Source organism: Berghia stephanieae, chromosome 1 (assembly GCF_034508935.2).
Source record: "Berghia stephanieae isolate SIO BIC M18660-M18661 chromosome 1, UCSD_Bste_1.3, whole genome shotgun sequence".
NCBI classification, from domain to species: domain Eukaryota; kingdom Metazoa; phylum Mollusca; class Gastropoda; order Nudibranchia; family Aeolidiidae; genus Berghia; species Berghia stephanieae.
This window is the reverse complement of record NC_088360.1, coordinates 41,004,942-41,029,835: the sequence shown is the minus strand read 5'-3', so window position 1 is coordinate 41,029,835 and position 24,894 is coordinate 41,004,942. Positions and strand designations below refer to the sequence as shown.

General features: G+C 37.9%; 1 protein-coding gene across 1 annotated transcript in view; it reads right to left on the bottom strand.

The window, feature by feature from the left end:
- The window catches only part of LOC144974743 (contactin-associated protein-like 2), a 35,790-nt gene extending 21,320 nt beyond the window's left edge, over window positions 1–14,470 (bottom strand). Inside the window, exons 1-4 of the mRNA XM_078917959.1 lie at window positions 13,817–14,470; window positions 9,410–9,577; window positions 7,932–8,108; window positions 6,196–6,339 (exon numbers count right to left, since the gene is read on the bottom strand). Of these exons, the coding sequence (XP_078774085.1) occupies window positions 6,196–6,339; window positions 7,932–8,108; window positions 9,410–9,577; window positions 13,817–14,117 (790 nt within the window). The 5' untranslated portion in view covers window positions 14,118–14,470. The remainder of the gene's footprint in view (window positions 1–6,195; window positions 6,340–7,931; window positions 8,109–9,409; window positions 9,578–13,816) is intronic.
- Window positions 14,471–24,894: the final 10,424 nt, after the last annotated feature.

The following is a 24,894-nucleotide window of genomic DNA, read 5'->3' as shown; positions in this document are numbered from 1 at the left end:
AATTTGGTCATGTGTCTTTAGGCTCTATACAAAAAATCTTAGCTCTATATCAGAATTCAAATGAGTTATCGCCCTTTCTTTACATTGGAAAATAACAAGTGTGTATTTGTGAAACATGTAGAATATTGTTGATAAAACTATACTTTTTAAGAATAAAAATATTAGCAACTGAATAAGTTAAAATTATTTTGTAGATCACAAATGAATCAGATATTATATGGAGTTATCTCCCATTAAACCTTGTAACTAATTATAATACTCGTAACCTATTGGGAAATCAATACCAACCAAATAACATAATATATTGTTGATATGTTATGAACCGGTATACAAAAACTTAGGTATCTTGCCTCAATTCAAAAGAGTTATTGTACTTTTTCAGATTTTTACTGCAGTAAGTCTCTTCTTGTGAAATGCCTCGAAAACAGTTAACAAAACAAAATATCAGTAGACAACAAATGTAAGCTACTAAAGGGATAAACATGAATTATAAATTATGGCTTACCAGCCCTTCTACTTCCCGTTTCGACTAGAGCCTTTTGTCAGGGAGTTCATGACCCTGACTAACGTTCTGTGAGAGATTTTTGCCTTTTTGATTTTCCTGAGAAGTCCCTTGATTTATAGTTACTTGTCAGATTCCTTAACCATATCTACCCATACTACAATTGTATCTTTTTTCTTGAAGACCGTCAGATTATTCGTTGTGAAATATATGCCATCTAGTACTAGACGTCTAGACTTAGATCTGAGCTTTTTAATGACATACTCCATCTCTTCATTGGAGATTGTATGTACAAAATATCCCTTACTGCAAACGTTTCTAAACAGAATAATCATTTAATAAATCATAAACGAAATATAATTCAACGGAGCTGTTTAAATTATCGTTTTCATATTGAAAAGAATTATGTTGTTTAAGAACCAGACTTCTGTCGTTTACAGACACTATGATGTTATTGGTTGTTAACAATGATTCAAAAAGAAATAATGTACAGGTAGGGAAAGAAATGGCCAAGATTTCAAATATCGTATAAGAGAGATGTTTAATTTGCATATTGACATTTACAAAACAGACTGCAGTCCAATGTTGCCTTCGTGCCTTTGCATAGGAAAGCGGAACACCCTATTAACATGGAAGACAGCTTTGGCTTCAAGCAGCGTGGTCAAAACATGAATCAGTCTATCATTATCTTCCTTCTATTTGCATTATTTGGATTTGGTAAGACATCAATGACTCATTGACTCAAAATTCTGTGCTGATACAGAACATCACTTGATGGGATTTTGTCATCGTCTCCCGTTTTGTGGATGACAATGTTCATCCTTACGAGATAAATATCGTGTTCTTTGGCTTCACCTTTGTATAGTTGGCATACAAAGAGTCACATTAGAGACTTTGAGCTATCTGTAATGGAGCATCCACGATCTTTGGCAATGTTATGACGTGAACCTCACCTCACCTCACCTCATTTTTATGTGCGAGGTGGTCGTAGATGAGACATGAAAAAAAAGACATGTGAGATGACAACAGTAAGGGGCCTCCATCAAGATATGTCGTCAGATATCCTCAATAGTGTTGGTATGTCCTTTCTTGTCCATTCCTTTACACTATACTCCCAGAAGCTTGTTTGCCGTCCTCTCCTTCTGCCTCCCTACAAATTCATTGCATCATGGTTATTGGCAATGTCTCAGGGCGAGAAACAAGACAAATATGATGACCGATTCCCTTTAAACTTGAAAGCAGATATGCTGATAGAACCCAAAAATGCGTGAAACAATACAAGGAATTTGCAAGTTTCTTGGCCAATATTTGTGGTGATGCTGTTCAGATTAATTACTCTCTTTCACTCACTCAATCAATCCCATGACTGTATGGTCTCGGGGGGACTTGCGTGAAGCAGAAGTTACAGTCTTCCTCCATGCCTGTCTGTTACTAGCCCTATGTAGCAGCTCCGGAACCGACATCTCTGTCCATTCTTTATATTGTCCAGCCACATCTTCTGCCCTGGCCTTCGACTGTGCCCTGTAGGACTGACCTGCTTAGGATATCGTGTTGAGTATGATGTCCAAACCAAGACAGTTTTACAGTCACTAGAAGAGGTTCTTGTCGGCCTGCCCGAGCTTCTATTTCTTCCAGGACGTCTTTGTATATGACACGCGTAGCAGTCTTCTATAGCACCTGGTTTCAAACGCCCTTATGCGCCTTTGTGAATCAATTGTAAGTGTCCAGGATTCGCACCCGTACAACAAGGTTGACAAAACCAGTGATTTATACAGTTTGACATTTACATTAAGACTCATGCTACTTTTCCAAATCTTTGTTAATTGAGTCAACTTTGATGTTGCCATTGCAATTCTCTCTCGAATTGCAATTGTGCTAGTCCCATCTTTGCTTAGTGTCACACCTCGATATTTGAATGTCGTGACCTCTTTTAGTTTTTCATTTCCCACTGTGATGTTTGTGTTGCTTTCTGCGTTGCTGTTCACCAAGATTTGTGATTTTTCGATACTTTTTTCCATTCCGTATTGCGATGCACAGCTAGCCGCTCTGTTAAGTCGTGTAGTTCTGGTTCTGTGCCTGCCATTAGGTCAATATCGTCCACAAATCTTAAATTAGATAAAAGGCGGCCGCCGATGGATATCGAGGTGTGGTAACCCTCCAGCACATCTTGCATGATGCTTTCAAGGAATTTTGAATAGCACCGGAGATAATATGCAACCCTGTCTGACTCTTGCAGTAGTGTTGAAAGGAGTTCCTAATTGGTCATTTACCAGGACTGTGCTGTTTGACCTGCCATACAATGCCTCTATTGTCTGGATGAGCCCTTCATCAAAATTATATTTCCTCATCTCATTCCAAAGACCATCATGCCAGACTCTGTCAAATGCCTTCCTGAAGTCTATAAAATTATGGTACAGCGCACGCTGGTACTGAAGGCATTTCTCTGTGAGCACCCTGCAGTTAAATATTTGCTCCATGGTACTTCTTCCTTTTCTGAATCCTGCCTGTTCTTCTGCCAGTATTTCTTCTGTTCTAGATTTCATTCTGTTGTGGATTATTCGGAACATGACTTTGCTTGGATGGCTTATCAAGCTTATTGCTCTGTAATCCTTGCATTGTTTTAAGTTCCCTTTCTTTGGGAAGGGTATGACGATGGATCGTGTCCATTCTTTGGACCATTTTTTCTGATCTAATACCCTTTGGGAGAGCATTGTGAGCACGTTTATTACTTCTTCCCCGCCGTATTTTAGCAGTTCTGATGGTGTGTTGTCATTTCCTGGTGACTTATTAGGTTTATGGCTTTTTGTTGCTGCTCCAACTTCTTCCTTTAAAATGGGTGGGGTATCGCTCACTTCCGCTGTATGACAAACTGGACGAAGTACTGAATTGAGTGTATTTAGCTCTATGTTGTACAGGTCACTACAGTATTCAGTCCATCTTTTAGTTACTTCATATTTGTTTGTCAGCAAGTGCCATTTTTTGTCTTCGATTGCGGTAGTTTTTGGTTGTACAGATTTTGTAATTAGCCTCATTGGCATATTTGCTGTACCCCCGTTCCATTCCTTGTTCGATGTTACGGCATTGCTCCATCACCCATTTTTCTTTTGTGTTACGTAGTTTTTTCCTCACCTCTGTGTTTACTTGTTGGTACTTGCTTTATCCTCAGCACTAATGTGTTTCTTTCTCTTCATGTTTCTTCGTTTATCGCCAAGGGCCAGTGTCTCATTTGTCATCCGTGATTGTTTTTTGTCTCTTTTTCTCAGCCCTAACACTTCTTCTGCAGTTGTGGACAGGGCTTCATTGATGTATCTATAGATGCCGTCCACGTTCTTACCTATCACGTTTAACGCTGCGAATTTGCCCCCTATTTGGGCTTGAAAAATATCAACGACATTTGGATCTTTCAGTTTGTCTAGGTCAAAACGGGTGGTCTTTTGTGAGTGTCCTTTCAACAGTTATATCTTGAATGTTCCAAGTACAACATCGTGATCGCTGCCAATGTCTGCGCCTGGATATGTTCTTGTCTTTGTCTTTGCTTTGTTTATGCTTGATTTAAAGCGTTGAGGTGTTAAGATATAGTCAATTTGATTATGTACTTGTCCATCATGAAGAATGCCACGTGGTGGTTCTTGGCATCTTCTGTGGATGTAATATATTGGCAATTGTGAGGTTATGTGTCTTGGCGAACTCAAGTAGTCTCAGGCCTCTGTCGTTTGTTTGTCCATATCCGAAACGACCAACAGTTCCAGCCCATTCTTCATAAGCCGAGCCCGCCGTCGGAGGAATAATACAACCCTTCTCAATTGGAAGTGGAATCCCACAAACCTACCCGTCTGATATTAAATTGTCAAAAGATATGTTATATCTTTATATTTCTAATTGTAACTGCCATAATCTTATAATGTTATAGTTATCATATAACGTTATAACACGTGTAACTAAATGACAAATTGCCATATTTATGGACAATAAAGATCTATTATTATTATTGTTATTAATCATTATTCATCTCATTTAATTAAAATTCATCTTTCTTTTTAAATCATTATCATTTTAAACAAATAGTTAATTGTTCTTCATTTTAAAATAACTAATAAATTCTGGGGGCCTTGTTCTTCACATCTTTATTGTATGCATAGTCGAGTAGCTCTTAATACTCATTTTAGACCATGACATTTTCCTTTTCTAAAATGTTTAATATTACCAAAAGTGTAGAGGTAATTAAAGGTAAAATGTAGCTGTCCTTGAACTTGAGTTTCCTCTGGATGAACGTCAAGTGGTCGAATTGAAATTCAAATCGGCCAACATATTTTAAAGGATATCGATCTTACTAATTTTGAAGAAAAACAAACTTACTCACGAGTGTGAAAAATGTCGAGTTTTTGCACTGTTCAGTGACTCTACCAACCATAATCGGCGATAACTCAATCCTTATTAAACCTTAAACCTTATTATTTCGTAGTAGAAGATAAAGTGGGATTGGCAAGTTATTTTATAAAGAGGAATGTTTTTATTTATCTAAAGATCAATTCAAGGGCTGTCACACGTACAAATCGAAGGGAATATTTTTTAAAAAGTATACATGTTATTTGTTTAATATATAATACAATATTTATGTTCTTAAAGATTTTATAAAATATCGATAATTTGCAAGTTATTAAATGTTTAATATAGCAGACCTTGAACTTGATTGACCTCTGAATGACCTTCAAGAAGTCGAATGAAATTCCAATCGGCCAAATTTGTACCTAAGATATCAATCTTACCAAATTTGAAGACAAATAAACGAAAGGTGACACAACTCAAGTCTTTGCATGATGCAGTGACTCTACTATAATAGGCGATAACTCAATCAAATATTGTTTACTTTGCTTGTAACGTTATACGCGTGTTGCTGACATCCAAAATAGTAAAAGTTATTATTTGAGTAGTGTAATATAAAGTGTGGTTCGCATGCTATTTTAAAAAGAGAAATGTTTTTATTCATCTAAAAATCAAATCAAGGGTCATCACTCGTCCAAATCTGAGAGAATATTAAAAAAAGTGTACATGTGATTTGTTTACAAATTATAGTAACGTTTTCATGTTCTTTAAGATGTTATGAAATATCGATAATTAACGAGTAATTGATTGTTAAATGTAGTTGACTTCATTTGAACTTTAGTGACCTCTGGTTGACCTTCAAGTGGTCGAATTGGAATTCCAATCGACCAAATATTTTTCAAAGATACCAATCTTACCAACTGTGAAGAAAAATAAACTTTTACACGAATGTGAAACAACTCGAGTTTTTTTTCACTTCACTAGGCAATGACTCTATTTAAAAAATCAGTCGATTTGATCTTTTAAAAAATAAAACTCAAATATATCTTCGTCCTCGTCCTCGTCCTCTCGTAATTCAATGTTCGTGTTGTGTGATTCAAGCGAGGGTTCACAAGAATATGGGTATCAAACTTGTCCCAATTATCAGGAACCTCTGTGGTGTTCTGGTAGCACGTCCGATCGGTAATCAGAAGGTATAAGATTCGATTCCCCAGTCGAGGTAAACAGATTTTTAAGAAAATGCTCTTTTTCTTGTGTTTTTCTTTCTTGATTTGCCTGGTACCGTTCATATACACTTGTTCAGATATTTGAAGGATGTGTATCTGGCCAAATTTTAAAATACAAGATTGTACAATTAACTGGTAAAATACCTATAATAGTAATTCCCACTCCTCCATCAGACGTCATATCACAGTAGACCTTCACAGGTGACATTCCTCCTGGGCCATCTGGATCAATGTCAGCTTGTGTGTTGACAGTCAAACCTCGTTTTCTTAACTCTGCACATGTACGAGCTGTTGATGAAAAAAATGTAATAGTTTACGGTGTTATTGAAAGGATTGAAGATAACTGTCTTAAACAAAATTCTAAAATTTTACATTTTTTGTCATAATGAAAATGTTGCTGCTTGAAGCTCGAAAAAAGAAAATAACTATAAGCATGGAATTGTAAACTTCCATTTATAAACGAAGGCAGATACTGTGGACGTTTCGGGTTTCCCCTTTATCAACAAAATAGGATGAATTAAACATTACAGACAAATGAGATAATGTGATAGTGCGTTGTTAAGGTGAATAAACAAAAACATTGATGGAGCAGGAAAAAGTATGCTCCTTTGTAAGGAAACACCAATTAACATAGAACGATAGATATTTATAAAAGGTGTGCAATTAAATAATTAAAAAAGGAGGGCGGGGAGGACCTATGTAGTGCAGTATTGAAAGTGAAACAAAGTAAAGCGTAGACTAATGTTAGAAAATAAGTACAACGGAATTGGAAATAAATAGAAAATGTAAGGGATTAGGGATTAGTCTAATTTTGCCCCCCCCCCCCCCCCCCCCCCGGGAGACCGATCGTTTCGGCCCTTTTCTGCCCCACAGAAAAATCTATTTTATTTCGTGCTTCCTTAGAAAAGAGCACACTGCTTCTTTCTCCATCAATGTTTTTGTTTATTCCCCTTAACGCCGCTATCACATTATCTCATTCGTCTGTCGTGTTTCATTCATCCTGTTTTGTTGATAAAGGGGAAACCCGAAACGTTTATAGTATCTGTCCTCATCTAATAAGTTGAAGCTTACAATTCCATATATATCGTTATCATTTATTGTCGTATTAACTTCAATGCGTTACAAGTATCATTTGTTTTGAATTGAATATATTTTACCGTCATAGCTTTCGCGTATTCACATTCTTTAGATACAACAAAAAATGAAATAATGTCAAACGAAATGCTTAGGGCATTTTGTAGCTATTTTTTTCAAAATAGATTAATAAATAAATGAATCAATAAATAGAGATTTTTTATTAATCCACAAGGAATTTATGTTTACAAAAACAGAAAACAAGAATAAAGAAATAAGTCTTATCTATATTTATATTTACGAATACGTATAAAGCCATGTATTCAGTGAATAAGACGGGAGCGTGGATCAGCGGTACGGTCATTGCTTCGTACCCGAACGGAACCAGTTCGAACACCCGCCGCTGCGCTGTCTGACGCCTGGGTTAGTCCTGAAACAAGTTTCCCCTATGAGGTGAATAAAGGGGATTTAATTTATTTGTTTTTAAAAAATTTATACTTTGACTTTTATACTCTGAACAGGTACGAGCTGTCATGATGACGATGATGATGATGATGATGATGATGATGATGATGATGATGATGATCATCATCATGATCATCATCATCATCAAAATCACCATCATCATCATCATCTTCTTCTTCTTCTTCTTCTTCTTCTTCTTCTTCTTCTTCTTCTTCTTCTTCTTCTTCTTCTTCTTCTTCTTCATCATCCTCCTTCTCCTATTTTTCCTCCTCCTTACTCCCCTCTTTTTTTCGTCAATATTCACCTTCACCTACATTTTCCTTATTTTTTTTCATACTCACCAAAGTTTGTGCATGAGAATGTGTGACAATCGTTTTCTTCCTGGGATTCCCCTTCACAAGGGCCTGTCAGAGTCCCGTGACTGCTCCAGTTACATGTTCTGGTCCGAACACGTTTGCCTCCACCACATGTGACTGGGCAAGCTGTCCATTGCGTCCAAGCGTACCAATCACCTGGAACTAAAATGTAGATTTGATTGTATTTAGAGATTGTTGTAGATAGATATGAAAAACACATACATAAATTGAATCAATGAAAAAACATGTTCTCCATTTGTGCAATTCCAGGATTTTACCGCACCCAATTTATGTTGTATACAATGGTTTTTATCATAATAATCAATATCATCATTATACAATAATATGACATAATGATACGAATAAATCATTGGCTAAACATAAAGATCAATAAATGCCTTTGATTGTTCAAAGAATATTCACTGAGTACTTTTATTTTATACATTGCTGTATAAATATTAAAAAACGTGATAATATTTATGCCTTATTTTTTCAATCTTGCGTTTTATTTTTGTTCCATATTCCTTACGGATTACTAAAACGTATTTATTTATTTTTATTTATCTATTTTGCTGGAAATAGCTACAAAAATTCCCTCTGCTTTTGGTTTGAGACAAATAACCCTCCATATTTGCTCAACGTTGAAGTGGAAATTTTAAAAAATGGCGCAAAATATTGTTCATTACAACAATGTTATACTAGGCCCATAACTGGGTTCGGATGTCAGACCAGCATTTATGTTTACGTCGGTTCGATACGTCAATATTCTTTCTTGTATCTAAAGAATGCCAATAGGGCAAAAATGTTATGGTAAAAAATCCAATTCAAATAATATAATAATATCAATAATTGTGGCCTGGCGTAAAAAAAACTGCATAAGGTCGGAATCAAAGTTAAAATGACAAGAAATGAAAGATTTTAGATATTTTCCCTGTTTATTTAGGCTATTACCTTCGTTCTTTTCAATAAAGGGGGTCCTGATAGCATTTTTAGATCACTCACTTCACATGCAAATGGACAGATATCGTTAGTGGATGTAGCCAAGATATTTTCCCCGACTAAGTAGTCCACGCATTAGTGATTGGTTAGCCGAGTCTATTTTATCTGCCGGATAATACTTTGCAGTAGACTAGCTTCCTATCTAAAGGGTAGCAAACACTTTCCGTTTCGCCTTATATAAACCGGGATAAACTCCGGCCTTATGGGTCTAATGGATCTGCTGAAGGACTATTTTTACTCTCTTTCAACTTTAGAACCTTCAACCCACGACCTGATGGGCACGAAAGTGTGGCTCAATCCAAACGTTATCGTTAACGTAATTACTTTCTTCTACATCATAATATAAACTGACTTATCCAATGAGACTGACATTTACTGTATCTTCTATCCCCCTAAATAATAATGACGGGAAGTTATTCTTCTGAAAGGTCTATATTGCTCACTAAGTCAATGTGAATACTTACTTGGACAGGGATTAGTGTTACATCCGCCCTTTGATTCCGTTGCTGGTCCCACACAGTCGTCACCACCGTGTTTTGGAGCTTTGCATACCCTGTTCCTAGTCTGAGTACCTCCTCCACAGGTAGTGGAACACGAACCCCATGACGACCAGTCTCCATATACACCGTCCACTGAAGAGATAATGATAGAATGATTATTTTACATTTAGTAGTGCCTAAGTCAACGAGGGATTTAATTACTGTTTTGTCATTGCAAATGGTCATAATATACAATCTATATTATTAACCAGGCCAGACAACTCGTTCTTCAAATATCAATCGGTTTAAATGGCCCTATTCGAGCCAAAAACAGTCATACCTTTATTATTGTAATTGATATTATTATTATTATCTTCATCATCATCATCATTTTTATTTTTATTATTATTATTATTATTATTATTATTATTATTATTATTATTATTATTATTATTATTATTATTATTATATTATTATTATTGTTATTATTATTATTATTATTATTATTATTATTATTATTATTATTATTATTATTATTACTATTGTTATTATCATGGTATATTTAGCATATTATTATTTGTTTACTATTTCAATGTACTTACTAGGAACCTTTGTAACAGTTCCAAGAATAAAAACTTCCATTTCGGTTGATCTACTTTCAATGCCTGTCTTGTTACATCATTCCATTATATAAAAATCCAACACATCTTCCTATTCCCAATACATCATACTGGCGACGAGGTAAATTTATTGATTTAAAAGTATTTATTTCCTATAATTCATATAAATTGAAATGCCCAAGCACTCTACGATGAAAGCGAGTCATTTCGAAGCTACATCGAAAGGCTGGATGCCCAAATCATGGCAAATGATGTGCATACTACAAACCAGACGGCACTACTTGTCCATCTATAGGTCCAAAGACCTTTAATACGCTGAGGTCATTAAGAGCACCTGGTTTACAAGCTACGAAAAAAAAAAAACAAACACACTCAGCATTTCAACCCAGTCCCGCTGGAAATAATCGAAAGATATAAATTCCATCTACGGAACTAGCTGAGTAGTGAGTCAGTTGCAGACTACGACATAACCACTTTCAAAAGTCTATCGGGACACTATAATTTTGGCGACGTCTTGCTTGTATTCGTTCAATAGACTTCCTTTCGGCATCATATCATCACTAACAATATGGCAGAAAACCAACGACCAAGTACAGTTATCCTTGGCGTTCAGTGCAACCAAGATCATATGATCCTCACTGGGGAAACTGATCAGGCCCACTACAACACTATGTGTACTGTTCTACAGAGATTTCAAGATTATGGCATGAAAGTCAACATGGAAATATGACAATTTTTCAAATTCTTCTGCGGAATAAAAATCAATAATACAATTCTTTATACAACGAATTTCGAGCGGTTTTAATGAGATTAAATCTTGGATGTACCATAACAAGTTAAAATTAAATGATAGTAAAACTGAGATTTTAATGTGTGAAAGGTCCAGTATCCTTAAACAGGCAAATAAATCACCTATTACTCTCGGAAATAGCACAATCGAATTTTTTTAAAAAGCAAAAAACCTTGGCGTCATCATTGATAAAGATCTTTCCATGACAAGCCACGTGAATAACACTCAATGTACATAGAAATGAAAATATAAGCAAAATTCGTCATTTAATACCAACGCGTATAGCAGAACTTTTAATTAATTCCCTTGTTTTATCTAAATTGGACTATTGTAACTCCCTTTGGGCGAATTTAGCTAAAGACAAAATGAGTAAACTTCAGGTTGCTCAAAATACGCAGCCAGACTCATTGTGCGCAATAACCAAAAATACCCGTCAGCTACTCTCCTTCTCCGTGAGTTACATTGGCTTCCTGTGGAAAATAGAGTTGCTTATAAGATTTGTACTGTTGTCTACAAAGTCTTGAGCACCAACAGTCCCTCATATATTAAAGCCCTTCTAAACATATGTCCCAAATAGAAACTTGAGGTCAAGCAACGACCAATCAATCCTTGTCAAACCTAAGCCGCGTAAAACAGGTGAACAATCTTTTCAATTTTCTGCCTCCCAATTTTGGAACTCTCTCCCATCACACGTGAGATGATCGGATTCGTTGACAACTTTCAAATCTCGCTTATAGTTTTATCTTTTTACTTCATAATGTCGCAATACTATTAACATATTCTGTTGCTGTTAAATTGAATTCGTATCACTTTTCTATCAAACTTGTCTTACTGTAATATGTTTTGTTTAATATCACTGTAAAGCGTTTAGAGCCTGTGACAAAGCGCTATATAAATGCCATTTATTATTATTATTATTATTATTATTATTATTATTATTATTATTATTATTATTATTATTATTAATAATAATAATAATAAAGATGGCCTACACAAGACAGATGACAAAATCAAGCAATAACAAAAGCTCCAACACCGACCTCAAAAACACAACTAAGATCTTTCATCAGACTGGTAAATTACTACCACAAATGGGTAGACAACATCGCACGCATTATATGATCTCCTCAAATACAATCAAAATTTCATATGGACCGACAACGCTCAAAGAGCATTCAATACAATCAAACAAATGGTTGCTTCAAACAAAGTCCTGATTCGATATGACCCAAAATTGCCACTTCGCATTGCAACTGATGCGCTGTTCTTTCCCACATCACACCAAACGATGAAGAGCGACCCATCCTTATGCTTCCAGAACGAACACTGAACAATGCAGAGAAAAACTAAGCACAAATTGATATAGAAGCTCTTTCAATCATTTGGGCTATTCTTCTACTACCTTTGCGACAGAAACTTTACTCTGATTACAGACCACCAACCACTCAAATACATCTTCAACCCAACCAGAGGAATACCAGCTATGTCAGCAACCAGATAACAAAGATCTTATGTTTCGTCTCTTTCGGGTTTTGACTACAACATTGAATACATACATTCAAAAGCTAACGCAAATACAGACACACTTTAACGACTACCACCTCATGTTTATATAAAATCATCTCTGATTATGTAATTTAATTTTCTCATTACGTCGCATCTCCTATAATTAATTATTACTGTTTACTACTACTATTACTACCATTGGTATTACATAATCATTAAACAATGACAGCTTAAGACAAAAACAAACAAAACATTTAATGTTCATTCATTATTTTTAGAATAGGGGGGGGGGCGGATTGTGGTATATTAGCATTTTACTATTTGTTTTCTAATTCACTCACTAAGAACCATTGTAGGAGATCCAGTTGATCTGCTGATAATGCCTGTCTTGTTACTGCATTCCTTTATATTAAAATCCAAAACATATTCCTATTCCTAATACATCACAACTATTATTATTATTATTATTATTATTATTATTATTATTATTATTATTATTATTATTATTATTATTATTATTATTATTATTATTATTTATTATTATTATTATTATTATATTTATTATTATTATTATTATTATTATTATTATTATTATCATTATTATTATTATTATTATATATTATTATTATTATTATATTATTATTATTATTATTATTTTTATTATTATTATTATTATTATTATTATTATTATTATTATTATTGTTATTATTTATTATTATTATTATTATTATTATTATTATTTATTATTATTGCTATTATTATTATTTAATTTATTATTATTATTATTATTATTATTATTAATTATTATTATTATTATTATTATTATTATTATTATATATTATTATTATTATTATTATTATTATTATTATTATTATTATTATTATATATTATTATTATTATTATTATTATTATTATTATTATTTCAGGGTAACGTAAAAAAAAAGGATTACCAACTGACCCAAAAGGTTTTATGTCTATGTGAATATAGCATTAGAAATATTAATCTGTATTAGACCCTATTATCTTTTTGTCCCCCCGACATAATGCAGATTGATTCAGCCAGTTTGCCTAACAAATACAACTGATTTAAAAAACCTTGAGATTAAACATAGGCCAATATCCAAAAGAGTGCTCAAAGCGCTTTACAAAGTGTCCATAGCCAACAGCAGGACTTAATATGTTATACGAGACATGGCCAGTTACTCATTTTACATCTGAGTACGGTGAAAAGAATGTAAATAAAGAGCCTTTTCCAAGGACTCAACTATGTTCTGCTCAGACAGGGTGCTTCCGATCGGAAGGCGAATGACATAGACCACGTAGCCGCGCACACACACACACACACACACACACACACATATATATATATATATATATATATATATATAAATTCATATAATATATATATATATATATATATATATATATATATATATATATATATAATTGATGATTGTTGTGATTTATGTAACTTACATTTATAGGTATAGACGGACACACTCACAGCGGAAGAATTCCCTGTTCCCTTATAAAGCTGACACCGTTTGTTGGTTGAATCATAACTGTATGCTTCACAGGCTCCATGAATATTTGTATTTTTATTCTTTATGCTGCAAATAACACTACACTCAAGTGATGACCTTATCTTGTCAACGGCCTCTGAATTTATCAAATTTTTAACTGTTGACTTTGCCCGGAATTTAAACACGGATTTTGAGTGGACACACCATATTAACAAACACAGTGAAAAGAAATTTCGACACAACACTTTCTCCATTTTGTAAAATATCTGTTAGATGTTGACACAATTTTGAAATATAGCAAATGTTTTCATTCTGTTTAAGACAACGATTAATCAGAGGTTAAACGTTCTTTTATCATTAAGCTTAACGACATGAAGAAATATGGCACAAATGATTCTATACAACCCTCAGGTGCGAATAATCTTTTTTTTCTTCAAAATATGCTCGAATGTTTGTTTTCAACTGTATCACATTTTATTAATACATTAGACAAGTTTGCTTCGTGCTTACAATTTTGTAATAGCAGAATGAATAAAGCATTGGCATGTTCAAAAACTTGTATATGTAAATTATTCAATTACAATATGTATAATCAACCCAATGACTCTGTTAAGGATGATTGCATTGGTTTTTATAAATGAGTGCGCGAAGTCCGTCGATGTTTGAGTGACTGCGTGTGTGAGAGGCTTACGTTCTCGTGAATGGGATACGTTCATAAATAATTAGTCATTTGCCTATTCATTTCACGAAAACAATACCATTTTTATAGCTTCGTAGAAGTTCGAAAGTCGAATTCGTTTCACACTGAAAATACTAACATAAATAGCTTTGTCTTAAGAGTTTTCTTCAAATTCGATAATGTAATTAACAATTCGATCGTTATCAAAGAGTACATTCCATGCCGTTCTGCATATTGAAGTACTCTTGACATTTTATTTCCTGTCAACAAAATTGTCTGACAACATTCGGTGCCTCCGATTGTTTCTTTTGTTTATAAGGTTTTACGGCGCTTGCATCAAATTAAGGTTATATCATCGCCAGTAAAAAGGAAATAAATGGGATAGTCATATTCTAGAATCACAATTAAAGCACCCAGGAAAAAGTAAGACAAATGGGAACTGGGAACAAATAGGGATCAGATGTAGATTCCAAGAGCATACCACCTTTGTACTTAGTTTGAGATCACCTATAAGTCTCATACGGACACAAGCACAATATCCAACAAAGAGGAATATACTCAAATGCTTACATTATATACTCCAAATAACAAATATAGTAATACATCAAAGAGAAATGCGTTACAAGGAAAAAATATCATCTCCCAGAACAATAATTATGCAATTGACTGTTTCCCTCCCAGTCAGGACTCCGACCAGGACCAGGACAAAACCTAGTAGTCTCATTCCAAAGCCCCCCATAGACGCCGACATCCGCTGATAGCGGGACGGATGACCTATCGCTGTGACCCGATCCCTGCGTTTATCGCAGATGATTTTTGCCCACATACGGGGAGATATTTTTTTGAGGCGATCGGCGATCGGGGGCGTGGCAGTATAAAAAAGTGGACAATTTTTTTCGGATTTTCGCTGTTTTCACGTCGGATTCGTGATCAGCGTCAAATTTACAATAGGTTTGATACTAAGAACTGTGTGTTTACTCCAAAAATTGGTGAAATTAGAAATACATTTTAATTAATAGTGAGGCTATGTGGCCGACAGAACCGATCCCAGCTACTGTCTGTTATTCTATCTTTCGTCTTGCGCACAATAGTGATTACTTCTCACTAAATTATAACAATTAGACTGTTGAAGGAACGAAATTGACATCATTCCACTCTTTGTTATTGTATTAAGGCAGTCATTTTGGTAATTAGTTCTCACTAAATTATATCAATCAGACTTTTAACGTTCAAGGTTACTCGTAGTTTTGTATGACGGTACGTTATTTCCGACTGGTGGATGTTGTGAGCATTTTACCTAAACTCATAGCATCAATAACCGTCCAAGAATTTCGCACATATGTAGCAATAGCTATAATAATCTAACATGTCGAGAGAGAGAGAGAGAGAGAGAGAGAGAGAGAGAGAGAGAGAGAGAGAGAGAGAGAGAGGGAGACAGAGAAAGAGAAAGAGAGAAAAATTTACTTGCGCTATATATACCGCTATATTCAATAAAGGTGCTCAAATCACTTTATAAGGGTCTTTGGCGAACATAAAAACATGTTAGACGAGACATGACTGTTAAGCGATATTGCAATTGTTTCCCGACAGAGACGACGCTGTAAACAGCGAGGTACTCATTTTAACAGTGAACAAGGTGAGAGAATGCGAGTAAAGAGCCTTTTCCAAGGACTCAATTATGCGCCACTCAGAGCGGGACTCGAATCCAGTACCGTCCGATCCAAAGGCAGCAGCTTCTTATGGTTCACACTATTATGTTATGACGATCGACCCAATCAGCAAAGTCCGGTCCGCATTCGTGCACCGTCGCGAACCCGCCCGGTAGCATCGTCACAACACACCTTTCGACTAGATGCTCTGCCGTTTCGGGTTCTTGCCCACAGCGTGGACATAAAGGACAGGAAGTTAGACCCCACTGATGTAACGCACCGGCCGTTAGGCAGCTCCTCGACCGAAGCCGATTCGCAGCTACCCAGTGTCTCCTCTTACTGGTATCAAAGCCTGGCAACTTCTCACCAAGCTTAGAGGAGTGTAGGTCCCCGCCCCCACGAGGGATTGAATTCGTCCAAACCGACTTCCATCTCGTATGTGCAGCTCTGTCCGTAGTCAGGGATTCTGCGTACAAGGGTTGCCGGGACTTATTTCGGCTCGAAACGGGGGCACCGTTCATTATGCGCATGAGAGGGGTATCCCCATTCCCTCTCTCTTTGATCTTACTCAGCCAGTTTCCCGTAATGGTCTCCCTCCGGACATCGGGGGGCTGGATCGCTGCCATCACCGGGCCCCATTCTCTAGGGGTTGTTGCTAGCGTTCCCGACACTATGTGCATCGACTTGCGAAGTTTTACATCCACCTTCTCAACGTTTCTGCTTCTACCCCACACTGGAGCGCAATACTCCGCGGTGGAATAGCATAGTGCCAGGGCGGATGTTCTCAGGAGCGCTTGGCTAGCGCCCCAAGTCGATCCCGCCAGCTTCCTCAGAAGACTATTCCGCTTCTCTATCTTCCGGGCAACCCCTTCGAGATGAACCCGATAGGTAAGGCTGCGATCCAGCGTCACCCCTAGGTATTTTGGACGCGGCTCATATGGGAGTGGCTGGTCCCCGACTAGGACATTCAGTTTACGGGTGTGCCAACCACTGCATAAGTGAAATGCAGTGGCCACGGTTTTTGAAGTGTTCATCTTCAGGTACCACTTGTCAAAGTAGGATTTGAGTCTGGTGACGTCCTCGCTGAGTACGCTCTCGAGACGGGTCCACACTTTACTCTGAGTAACGAGTGCCCAGTCGTCTGCGTATCCCAGCCTCAGGGAGGAAGTGTTCGGCATATCGCTAATGTAAACGTTAAACAACATTGGCGCAAGTACCGACCCCTGAGGGACCCCATTCTTCAATTTCCTAACTTTGCTCGTGGCGTCTCCCAGCGCGACGTGGAATTGCCTTTCCCCTAAGATCGAAGAGAACAACTTCAAGGTCTTTTTGCACCTTATGATTTTTGCAAGTTTGAGCATTAACCCATCGCACCAGACCGTATCGTACGCCGCTGATAGGTCTATAAACACAGCACCTGTTTGCTGTTTTCTCTCGAACCCGTGCTCAATATGCTCTGTAAGGGCAATGACCTGCTCCGTGGTGCACCTCCCTTCCCTGAAGCCTGCCTGCTCAGGTGGCAGGGCAGCGTCTAGGACCGGCCCCCATCGGTTTAATAGAACACGCTCCAACAGTTTGTAAAGACAACTCAGCAGCGATATGGGTCTGTAACTGTCTGCCTCCTTCGCCGGCTTCCCTGGCTTCAGGATGGCAACTATCTTCGCATGCTTCCACACTTGTGGAAGCTTTCCGTTTGCAAGGATGTCAGACATTGCCTCTGCTAGCCAGGCCCGTGCCCTGGGGCCCAGATGCGTCACCATATCGGGATATACACCATCTATCCCAGCTGCTTTGCCGTTCTTCACTTCGCTAATGGCTGCACCCACTTCTCGGGGACTGAACGGGGCCGTCCAGTCCGACTCCTCCGCAGGTAGCGAGTCCAAAATCGTACGGTACGCCTTGCGGACACCGCGCTCAAAAGCCTGATTAGGGACCCGCTTGCTACGGTTCTTAATATTCTTGGCAATTGTGTCTGCCTCGCATTCCGGTGCAGCCTTCGCGAAATTCCGATCTGGGTCCAATTTCTTTATCAAACGCCAAGCGTGGCGGCTGGAGTGTGTAAAGTCGAGACTTTCCACGGTCTCCTGCCACCGTTGCTTCCTTCCCTCTGCCAGAGACTGGAGTAGTCTATCGGCTGTGTCCTGGGACTGGGTCTGCTGGTACTCTCGGTACAGCTCTTCCGACTCTGCTGTCCAGCAAGGGGTGTAGAATTTCCGTTTGCCCCGTGGAATAGAGCGTTGAGCGCTCTTAACCAGTAGCCTACTAAATCTGGTTATATTCTTGGACTTGGGAGGAATGGCAGGGCAGACCTGCTCGATATAGGAACTGAATTCCTCCCAGTCAGCCTTCCTGAAATTCCATCTGCAAAGTGGGAGAGACTGCACCCTCGGTATTGTCACCCCAGCTGTGACAAGAACCGGCCTGTGCTGGCTATGCGGAAAGTCCCCGAGGACTGTCCGCTTCACCTGCAACGGTTCACCGTTCGCGCCTTTCGTTACGAGGGTGAGGTCTGGAGTATACTCCTTCTTATGGCGGGTACCCCGGAAGGTACCCTTGGCTGTAGGATCGTACACTAGGTGTAGATCATTACAGTCCATCCATGAGCGGAGTTGTCTTCCTGCCTCGTTGCAGTCTCGGTAGCCCCATTCGTGATGGTGGCTATTAAAGTCTCCCAGACAGATGGAAGGATGGCTGACCACCGGTACCGGTGGTGTAGTCCAAGTCGCTCTAGGTGGTTTGTAAATATTATGCAAACACAGTCCACCTACTTCCACGGAAATTCGGTTCACCCCATTGCTGTCCGTTACGCTCTCAATGACCCTTACCTTCGATGGCTCTTTAGCGTAAACGCTAACCCCTCCTTTGAGCCTCGAAGTGTCCTCGCGTTGGACCACCGTATAGCCTGGGATCTGGAATCGGGAAGATTGCGCGCCTGAATAAAGGTGGGTCTCCTGTAAAAGGAGGATATCAACGCAATGAACGGCCAGTAGCTTTGATAAAAGCTCATTTTTTGCCATACTCTGGCTCTCGACGTTCAGGGACAATATACGCGTCAGTTCGCCATCCCCGCCGTCGCATTTTCCAATCGGCAGGCCGCGAATCGATTGATGCATGGGACGTTTGCTTTTTTCTCGGACGTGCCGACGACCCGGGCGACACGAACGCGGTATTATTTGGCTAGGCGGCAGACCGCTTCGCCATTGACGGGACTGTTTGGGACTCGACATAAGGACAATAGTGTGGCGCCCGGGATAGGGCTGCTATTCGGGCACCGGGTTTGGATCAAATTTAGTCACACACCGGGGCGAGCAGCTCATGTGGCTCGTTGGCTCGATACCCGGGATGGTCTCGTGACGGTCGACCGGGATTTACACCTTTGCCCTCCCGTGTGCCTCAAGCCCCCTCACCAACTGCAAGGTAAAGATCCACGAGGGGGGATCCAAAGGCGAGTGTCATTTCACAAGACCACATGCATAGCCGCACAAGAAAGTGATAAGAGAATAGATTCATATGTATTGAAGGAGGAGAGAGCGGATGGAGTGAGTAAAGTTCTTGGATATTTATAGAAGGAACCAAATTGACGTCACTCATCTCATTGTTATTGTTTTTAGACACCCATTTTTATTATTAGTTCTCATTAAAATATATCAGACTATAACGTTCAAGGTTCCATGTAGATCTTTGGGCTGGAGTGATATTTCTGGCTGGCGGACTTTGTGAGTATTTTAATTTAACACAGAGCATCAATAGAAGGAATGAATTTGACGTTAGTCAACCCGTTGTTATTGCTTTTAGACAGCATTTTATAATTAACTTATCACTAAGTTATATCAATCAGACAATGAACGTTCGCGTTTGCAGTTTTGTGTGTTAATATGTTATACCCCGATGGAGATGTCGTGAGTATTTTTCCAATACGCATAACATCAATACATTTGCAATCCGATTTAAGTTTAAAAGCAACGTAGACCACGGAAATTTTTCCATTTTGTGGACAATAAAGATTTTTTATTTATCGTCATTATTATTATTATTATTATTATTATTATTATTATTATTATTATTATTATTATTATTATTATTATTATTATTATTATTATTATTATTATTATTATTATTATTATTATTATTATTATTATTATTATTATCATTATCATTATTATTATTATTATTATTATTATTATTATTATTATTATTATTATTATTATTATTATTATTATTATTATTATTTATAAAACAAATCGACAGTGTTCCCGTGGCAGGTTAAACGGGTACTCCTCGGGACTACTCGCATTCGCACCCCCCCCCCCCCACCACCACCACACACACACACACGCACACAGCTCTTTTCTTTTTTTTTTTTTTTTGGGGGGGGGGGGTGTTGTTTGTAGATTATAATTCAAGGTTACAATGCCCAACCCTGTCATCACGTAGTCAAGGCTTTTTGGCATCTGCCAATCCCAAATGTCTGTGTCAAGGTCGACCGTCATGTCGCGTCAACGGGTGAGGAGGAAAAAAAAAAAAAGAACTGGCATATTATTATATCATTACATTGAAAATTATGAAAACTATTTTTTATTTTGTATGAAATCCTTTATAAGTTTTACGATGAACAAGTACGAAACTTTTGCCATCTACCTCTTCCTGGCGCAACATTTATAAAAATATTATTTTAAAGAAATAATAACACAGCATTTATTTGGCGCAATATCCACGTGCTCAAAGCGCTTTACAAGGGGTCCCAAGGCAACAGCAATATTAGACTTGAAAGACGAGACATGACGCCTGTCAGGCGATGTGACATTTTTTCCCAACAAAGACAACGAACGGCCATGTTCTCATTTTACACCTGAGTACGGTGAGAGGATGTGAGTAAAGAGCCTTTTCCAAGGACTCAACTCTGCGCCACTCAGAGCGGGTCTCAAAACCTGAACCTTCCGATCCGAAAGCGAGAGTCATACCACTTGATCCATCACAAGACAGGGAGGGGCACTTTTCTGTCGGCCACATAGCCTCAATATTAATTAAAATTTATTTCTAATTTCATCAATTTTTGGAGTAAAAACATAGTTCTTGGTATCAAACCTATTGTAAATTCGACGCTGATCACGAATCTGACGTCAAAACAGCGAAAATCCGAAAAAAATTGTCCAATTTTTTATACTGCCACGCCCCCGATCGCCGATCGCCTCGAAAAATATTAAGCAAAGCGGGCTTTGCGAGCGATGGACCGTACCTAGGTTTATCGGCCAGGTATTTGGCCACACACATTGCGTTTTCACCCCGGTTTGCCTGATGGAGCCTTCAAGACAAAGACAGAAAACATGTTAGAAATATTATATAAGGGGTATAGAAGACACATCAAGTACCTCCCTGCCCACTATGGGAGGTCAGGAACCCCACCCAGGTTGCATCCCATTGTACTACTAACAAAGAATAAGTGTACAAAGATTTATAAAATGCTGGAACAATGTATACATGGAACTTGTAACAGCGATGATCACTCCCCTAAACGTTTGGTTGGGGTATTAGTTAAAATTCCCGTTCCAAAGCATTTAACTCTCTCCTTAAAGGCTCCATACACGCCCGGATATGATCCTGGTCCAGACCCCGATCAGGCAAACCGGGGTGAAAACGCAATGTGTGAGGCCAAATACCTGGCCGATAAACCTAGGTACGGTCCATCGCTCGCAAAGCCCGTCTTGCTTAAAATTTTTCGAGGCGATCGGCGATCGGTGGCGTGGCAGTATAAAAAATTGGACAATTTTTTTCGGATTTTCGCTGTTTTGACGTCAGATTCGTGATCAGCGTCGAATTTACAATAGGTTTGATACCAAGAACTATGTTTTTACTCCAAAAATTGATGAAATTAGAAATAAATTTTAATTAATATTGAGGCTATTTGGCCGACAGAACAGGGCCTCTCCCTGTTTTGTGATGGATCAAGTGGTATGACTCTCGCTTTCGGATCGGAAGGTTCAGGTTTCGAGACCCGCTCTGAGTGGTGCAGAGTTGAGTCCTTGGAAAATGCTCTTAACTCACATTCTCTCACCGTACTCAGGTGTGAAATGAGTACATGACCGTTCGTTGTCTTTGTTGGGAAAAAAATGTCACATCGCCTGACAGGCGTCATGTCTCGTCTTTCAAGTTTAATATTGCTGTTGCCTTGGGACCCCTTGTAAAGCGATTTGAGCACGTGGATATTGCGCCAAATAAATGCTGTGTTATTATTTTTTTAAATAATATTTTTATAAATGTTGCGCCAGGAAGAGGTAGATGGCAAAAGTTTCGTTCATACAAAATAAAAAATAGTTTTCATGATTTTCAATTTAATGATATAATAATATGCCAGTTCTTTTTTTTTTTTTTTCCTCCTCACCCGTTGTCGCGACATGACGGCCGGCCTTGACACAGACATTTGGGATTGGCAGATGCCAAAAAGCCTTGACTACGTGATGACAGAGGTGGGCATTGTAACCCTGAATTATAATCTACAAACAACGCCCCCCCCCCCCCCAAAAAAAAAAAAAAAAAAAAAAAGAGCTGTGTGCGTGTGTGTGGTGGCGGTGGTGGTTGGGGGGGGGGGGTGCGAATGCGAGTAGTCCCGAGGAGTACCCGTTTAACCTGCCACGGGAACACTGTCGATTTGTTTTATAAATAATAATAATAATAATAATAATAATAATAATAATAATAATAATAATAATAATAATAGTAATAATAATAATAATAATAATAATAATAATAATAATAATAATAATAATAATAATAATAATAATAATAATAATAATAATAATAATAATAATAATAATAATAATAATAATAATAATAATAATAATAATGACGATAAATAACAAATCTTTATTGTCCACAAAATGGAAAAATTTCCGTGGTCTACGTTGCTTTTAAACTTAAATCGGATTGTAAATGTATGGATGTTATGCGTATTGGAAAAATACTCACGACATCTCCATCGGGGTATAACATATTAACACACAAAACTGCAAACGCGAACGTTCATTGTCTGATTGATATAACTTAGTGATAAGTTAATTATAAAATGCTGTCTAAAAGCAATAACAACGGGTTGACTAACGTCAAATTCATTCCTTCTATTGATGCTCTGTGTTAAATTAAAATACTCACAAAGTCCGCCAGCCAGAAATATCACTCCAGCCCAAAGATCTACATGGAACCTTGAACGTTATAGTCTGATATATTTTAATGAGAACTAATCATAAAAATGGGTGTCTAAAAACAATAACAATGAGATGAGTGACGTCAATTTGGTTCCTTCTATAAATATCCAAGAACTTTACTCACTCCATCCGCTCTCTCCTCCTTCAATACATATGAATCTATTCTCTCGTCACTTTTTTGTGCGACTATGCATGTGATCTTGTGAAATGACTCTCGCCTTTGGATCGGACGGTACTGGATTCGAGTCCCGCTCTGAGTGACGCATAATTGGATCCAGTAGTCTGATGTCACGGACCCGGCACGGCGGCCACCTTGGTTCTAAACAAAGAAAATCATTACTTTTTATTCTTCATGCTGGCTAGAACTTTTCATTCCCTTTTCATATGCCTTGTGATCAGAATGTGTAGAAGTCAAAACATGATCAAATTGATGGCGTTTTTTTCCTCTGGATACGCGTTTAAGCTCGCCGGAGAAATATTTCATACGGCGTCCGCCATTGTTCCGATAGTTTAGAGCCAGTGTTACTAAGTTACCAGCGTCATTAGGAAGGAAGTGACGTTATGACTGTTGAAGACTATTGAGTCCTTGGAAAAGGCTCTTTACTCGCATTCTCTCACCTTGTTCACTGTTAAAATGAGTACCTCGCTGTTTACAGCGTCGTCTCTGTCGGGAAACAATTGCAATATCACTTAACAGTCATGTCTCGTCTAAAATGTTTTTATGTTGGCCAAAGACCCTTATAAAGTGATTTGAGCACCTTTATTGAATATAGCGGTATATAAAGCGCAAGTAAATTTTTCTCTCTTTCTCTTTCTCTCTCCCCCTCTCTCTCTCTCTCTCTCTCTCTCTCTCTCTCTCTCTCTCTCTCTCTCTCTCTCTCGACGTTAGATTATTATAGCTATTGCTACATATGATGCGAATATCTTGGACGGTTATTGATGCTATGAGTTTAGGTAAAATGCTCACAACATCCACCAGTCGGAAATAACGTACCGTCACACAAAACTACGAGTAACCTTGAACGTTAAAAGTCTGATTGATATAATTTAGTGAGAACTAATTACCAAAATGACTGCCTTAATACAATAACAAAGAGTGGAATGATGTCAATTTCGTTCCTTCAACAGTCTAATTGATATAATTTAGTGAGAAGTAATCACTATTGTGCGCAAGACGAAAGATAGAATAACAGACAGTAACTGGGATTGTAGCCTCACTATTAATTAAAATTTATTTCTAATTTCACCAATTTTTGGAGTAAACACACAGTTCTTAATATCAAACCTATTGTAAATTTGACGCTGATCACGAATCCGACGTGAAAACAGCGAAAATCCGAAAAAAATTGTCCACTTTTTTATACTGCCACGCCCACGATCGCCGATCGCCTCAAAAAAATATCTCCCCGTATGTGGGCAAAAATCATCTGCGATAAACGCAGGGATTGGGTCACAGCGATAGGTCATCCGTACCGCTATCAGCGGATGTCGGCGTCTATGGGGG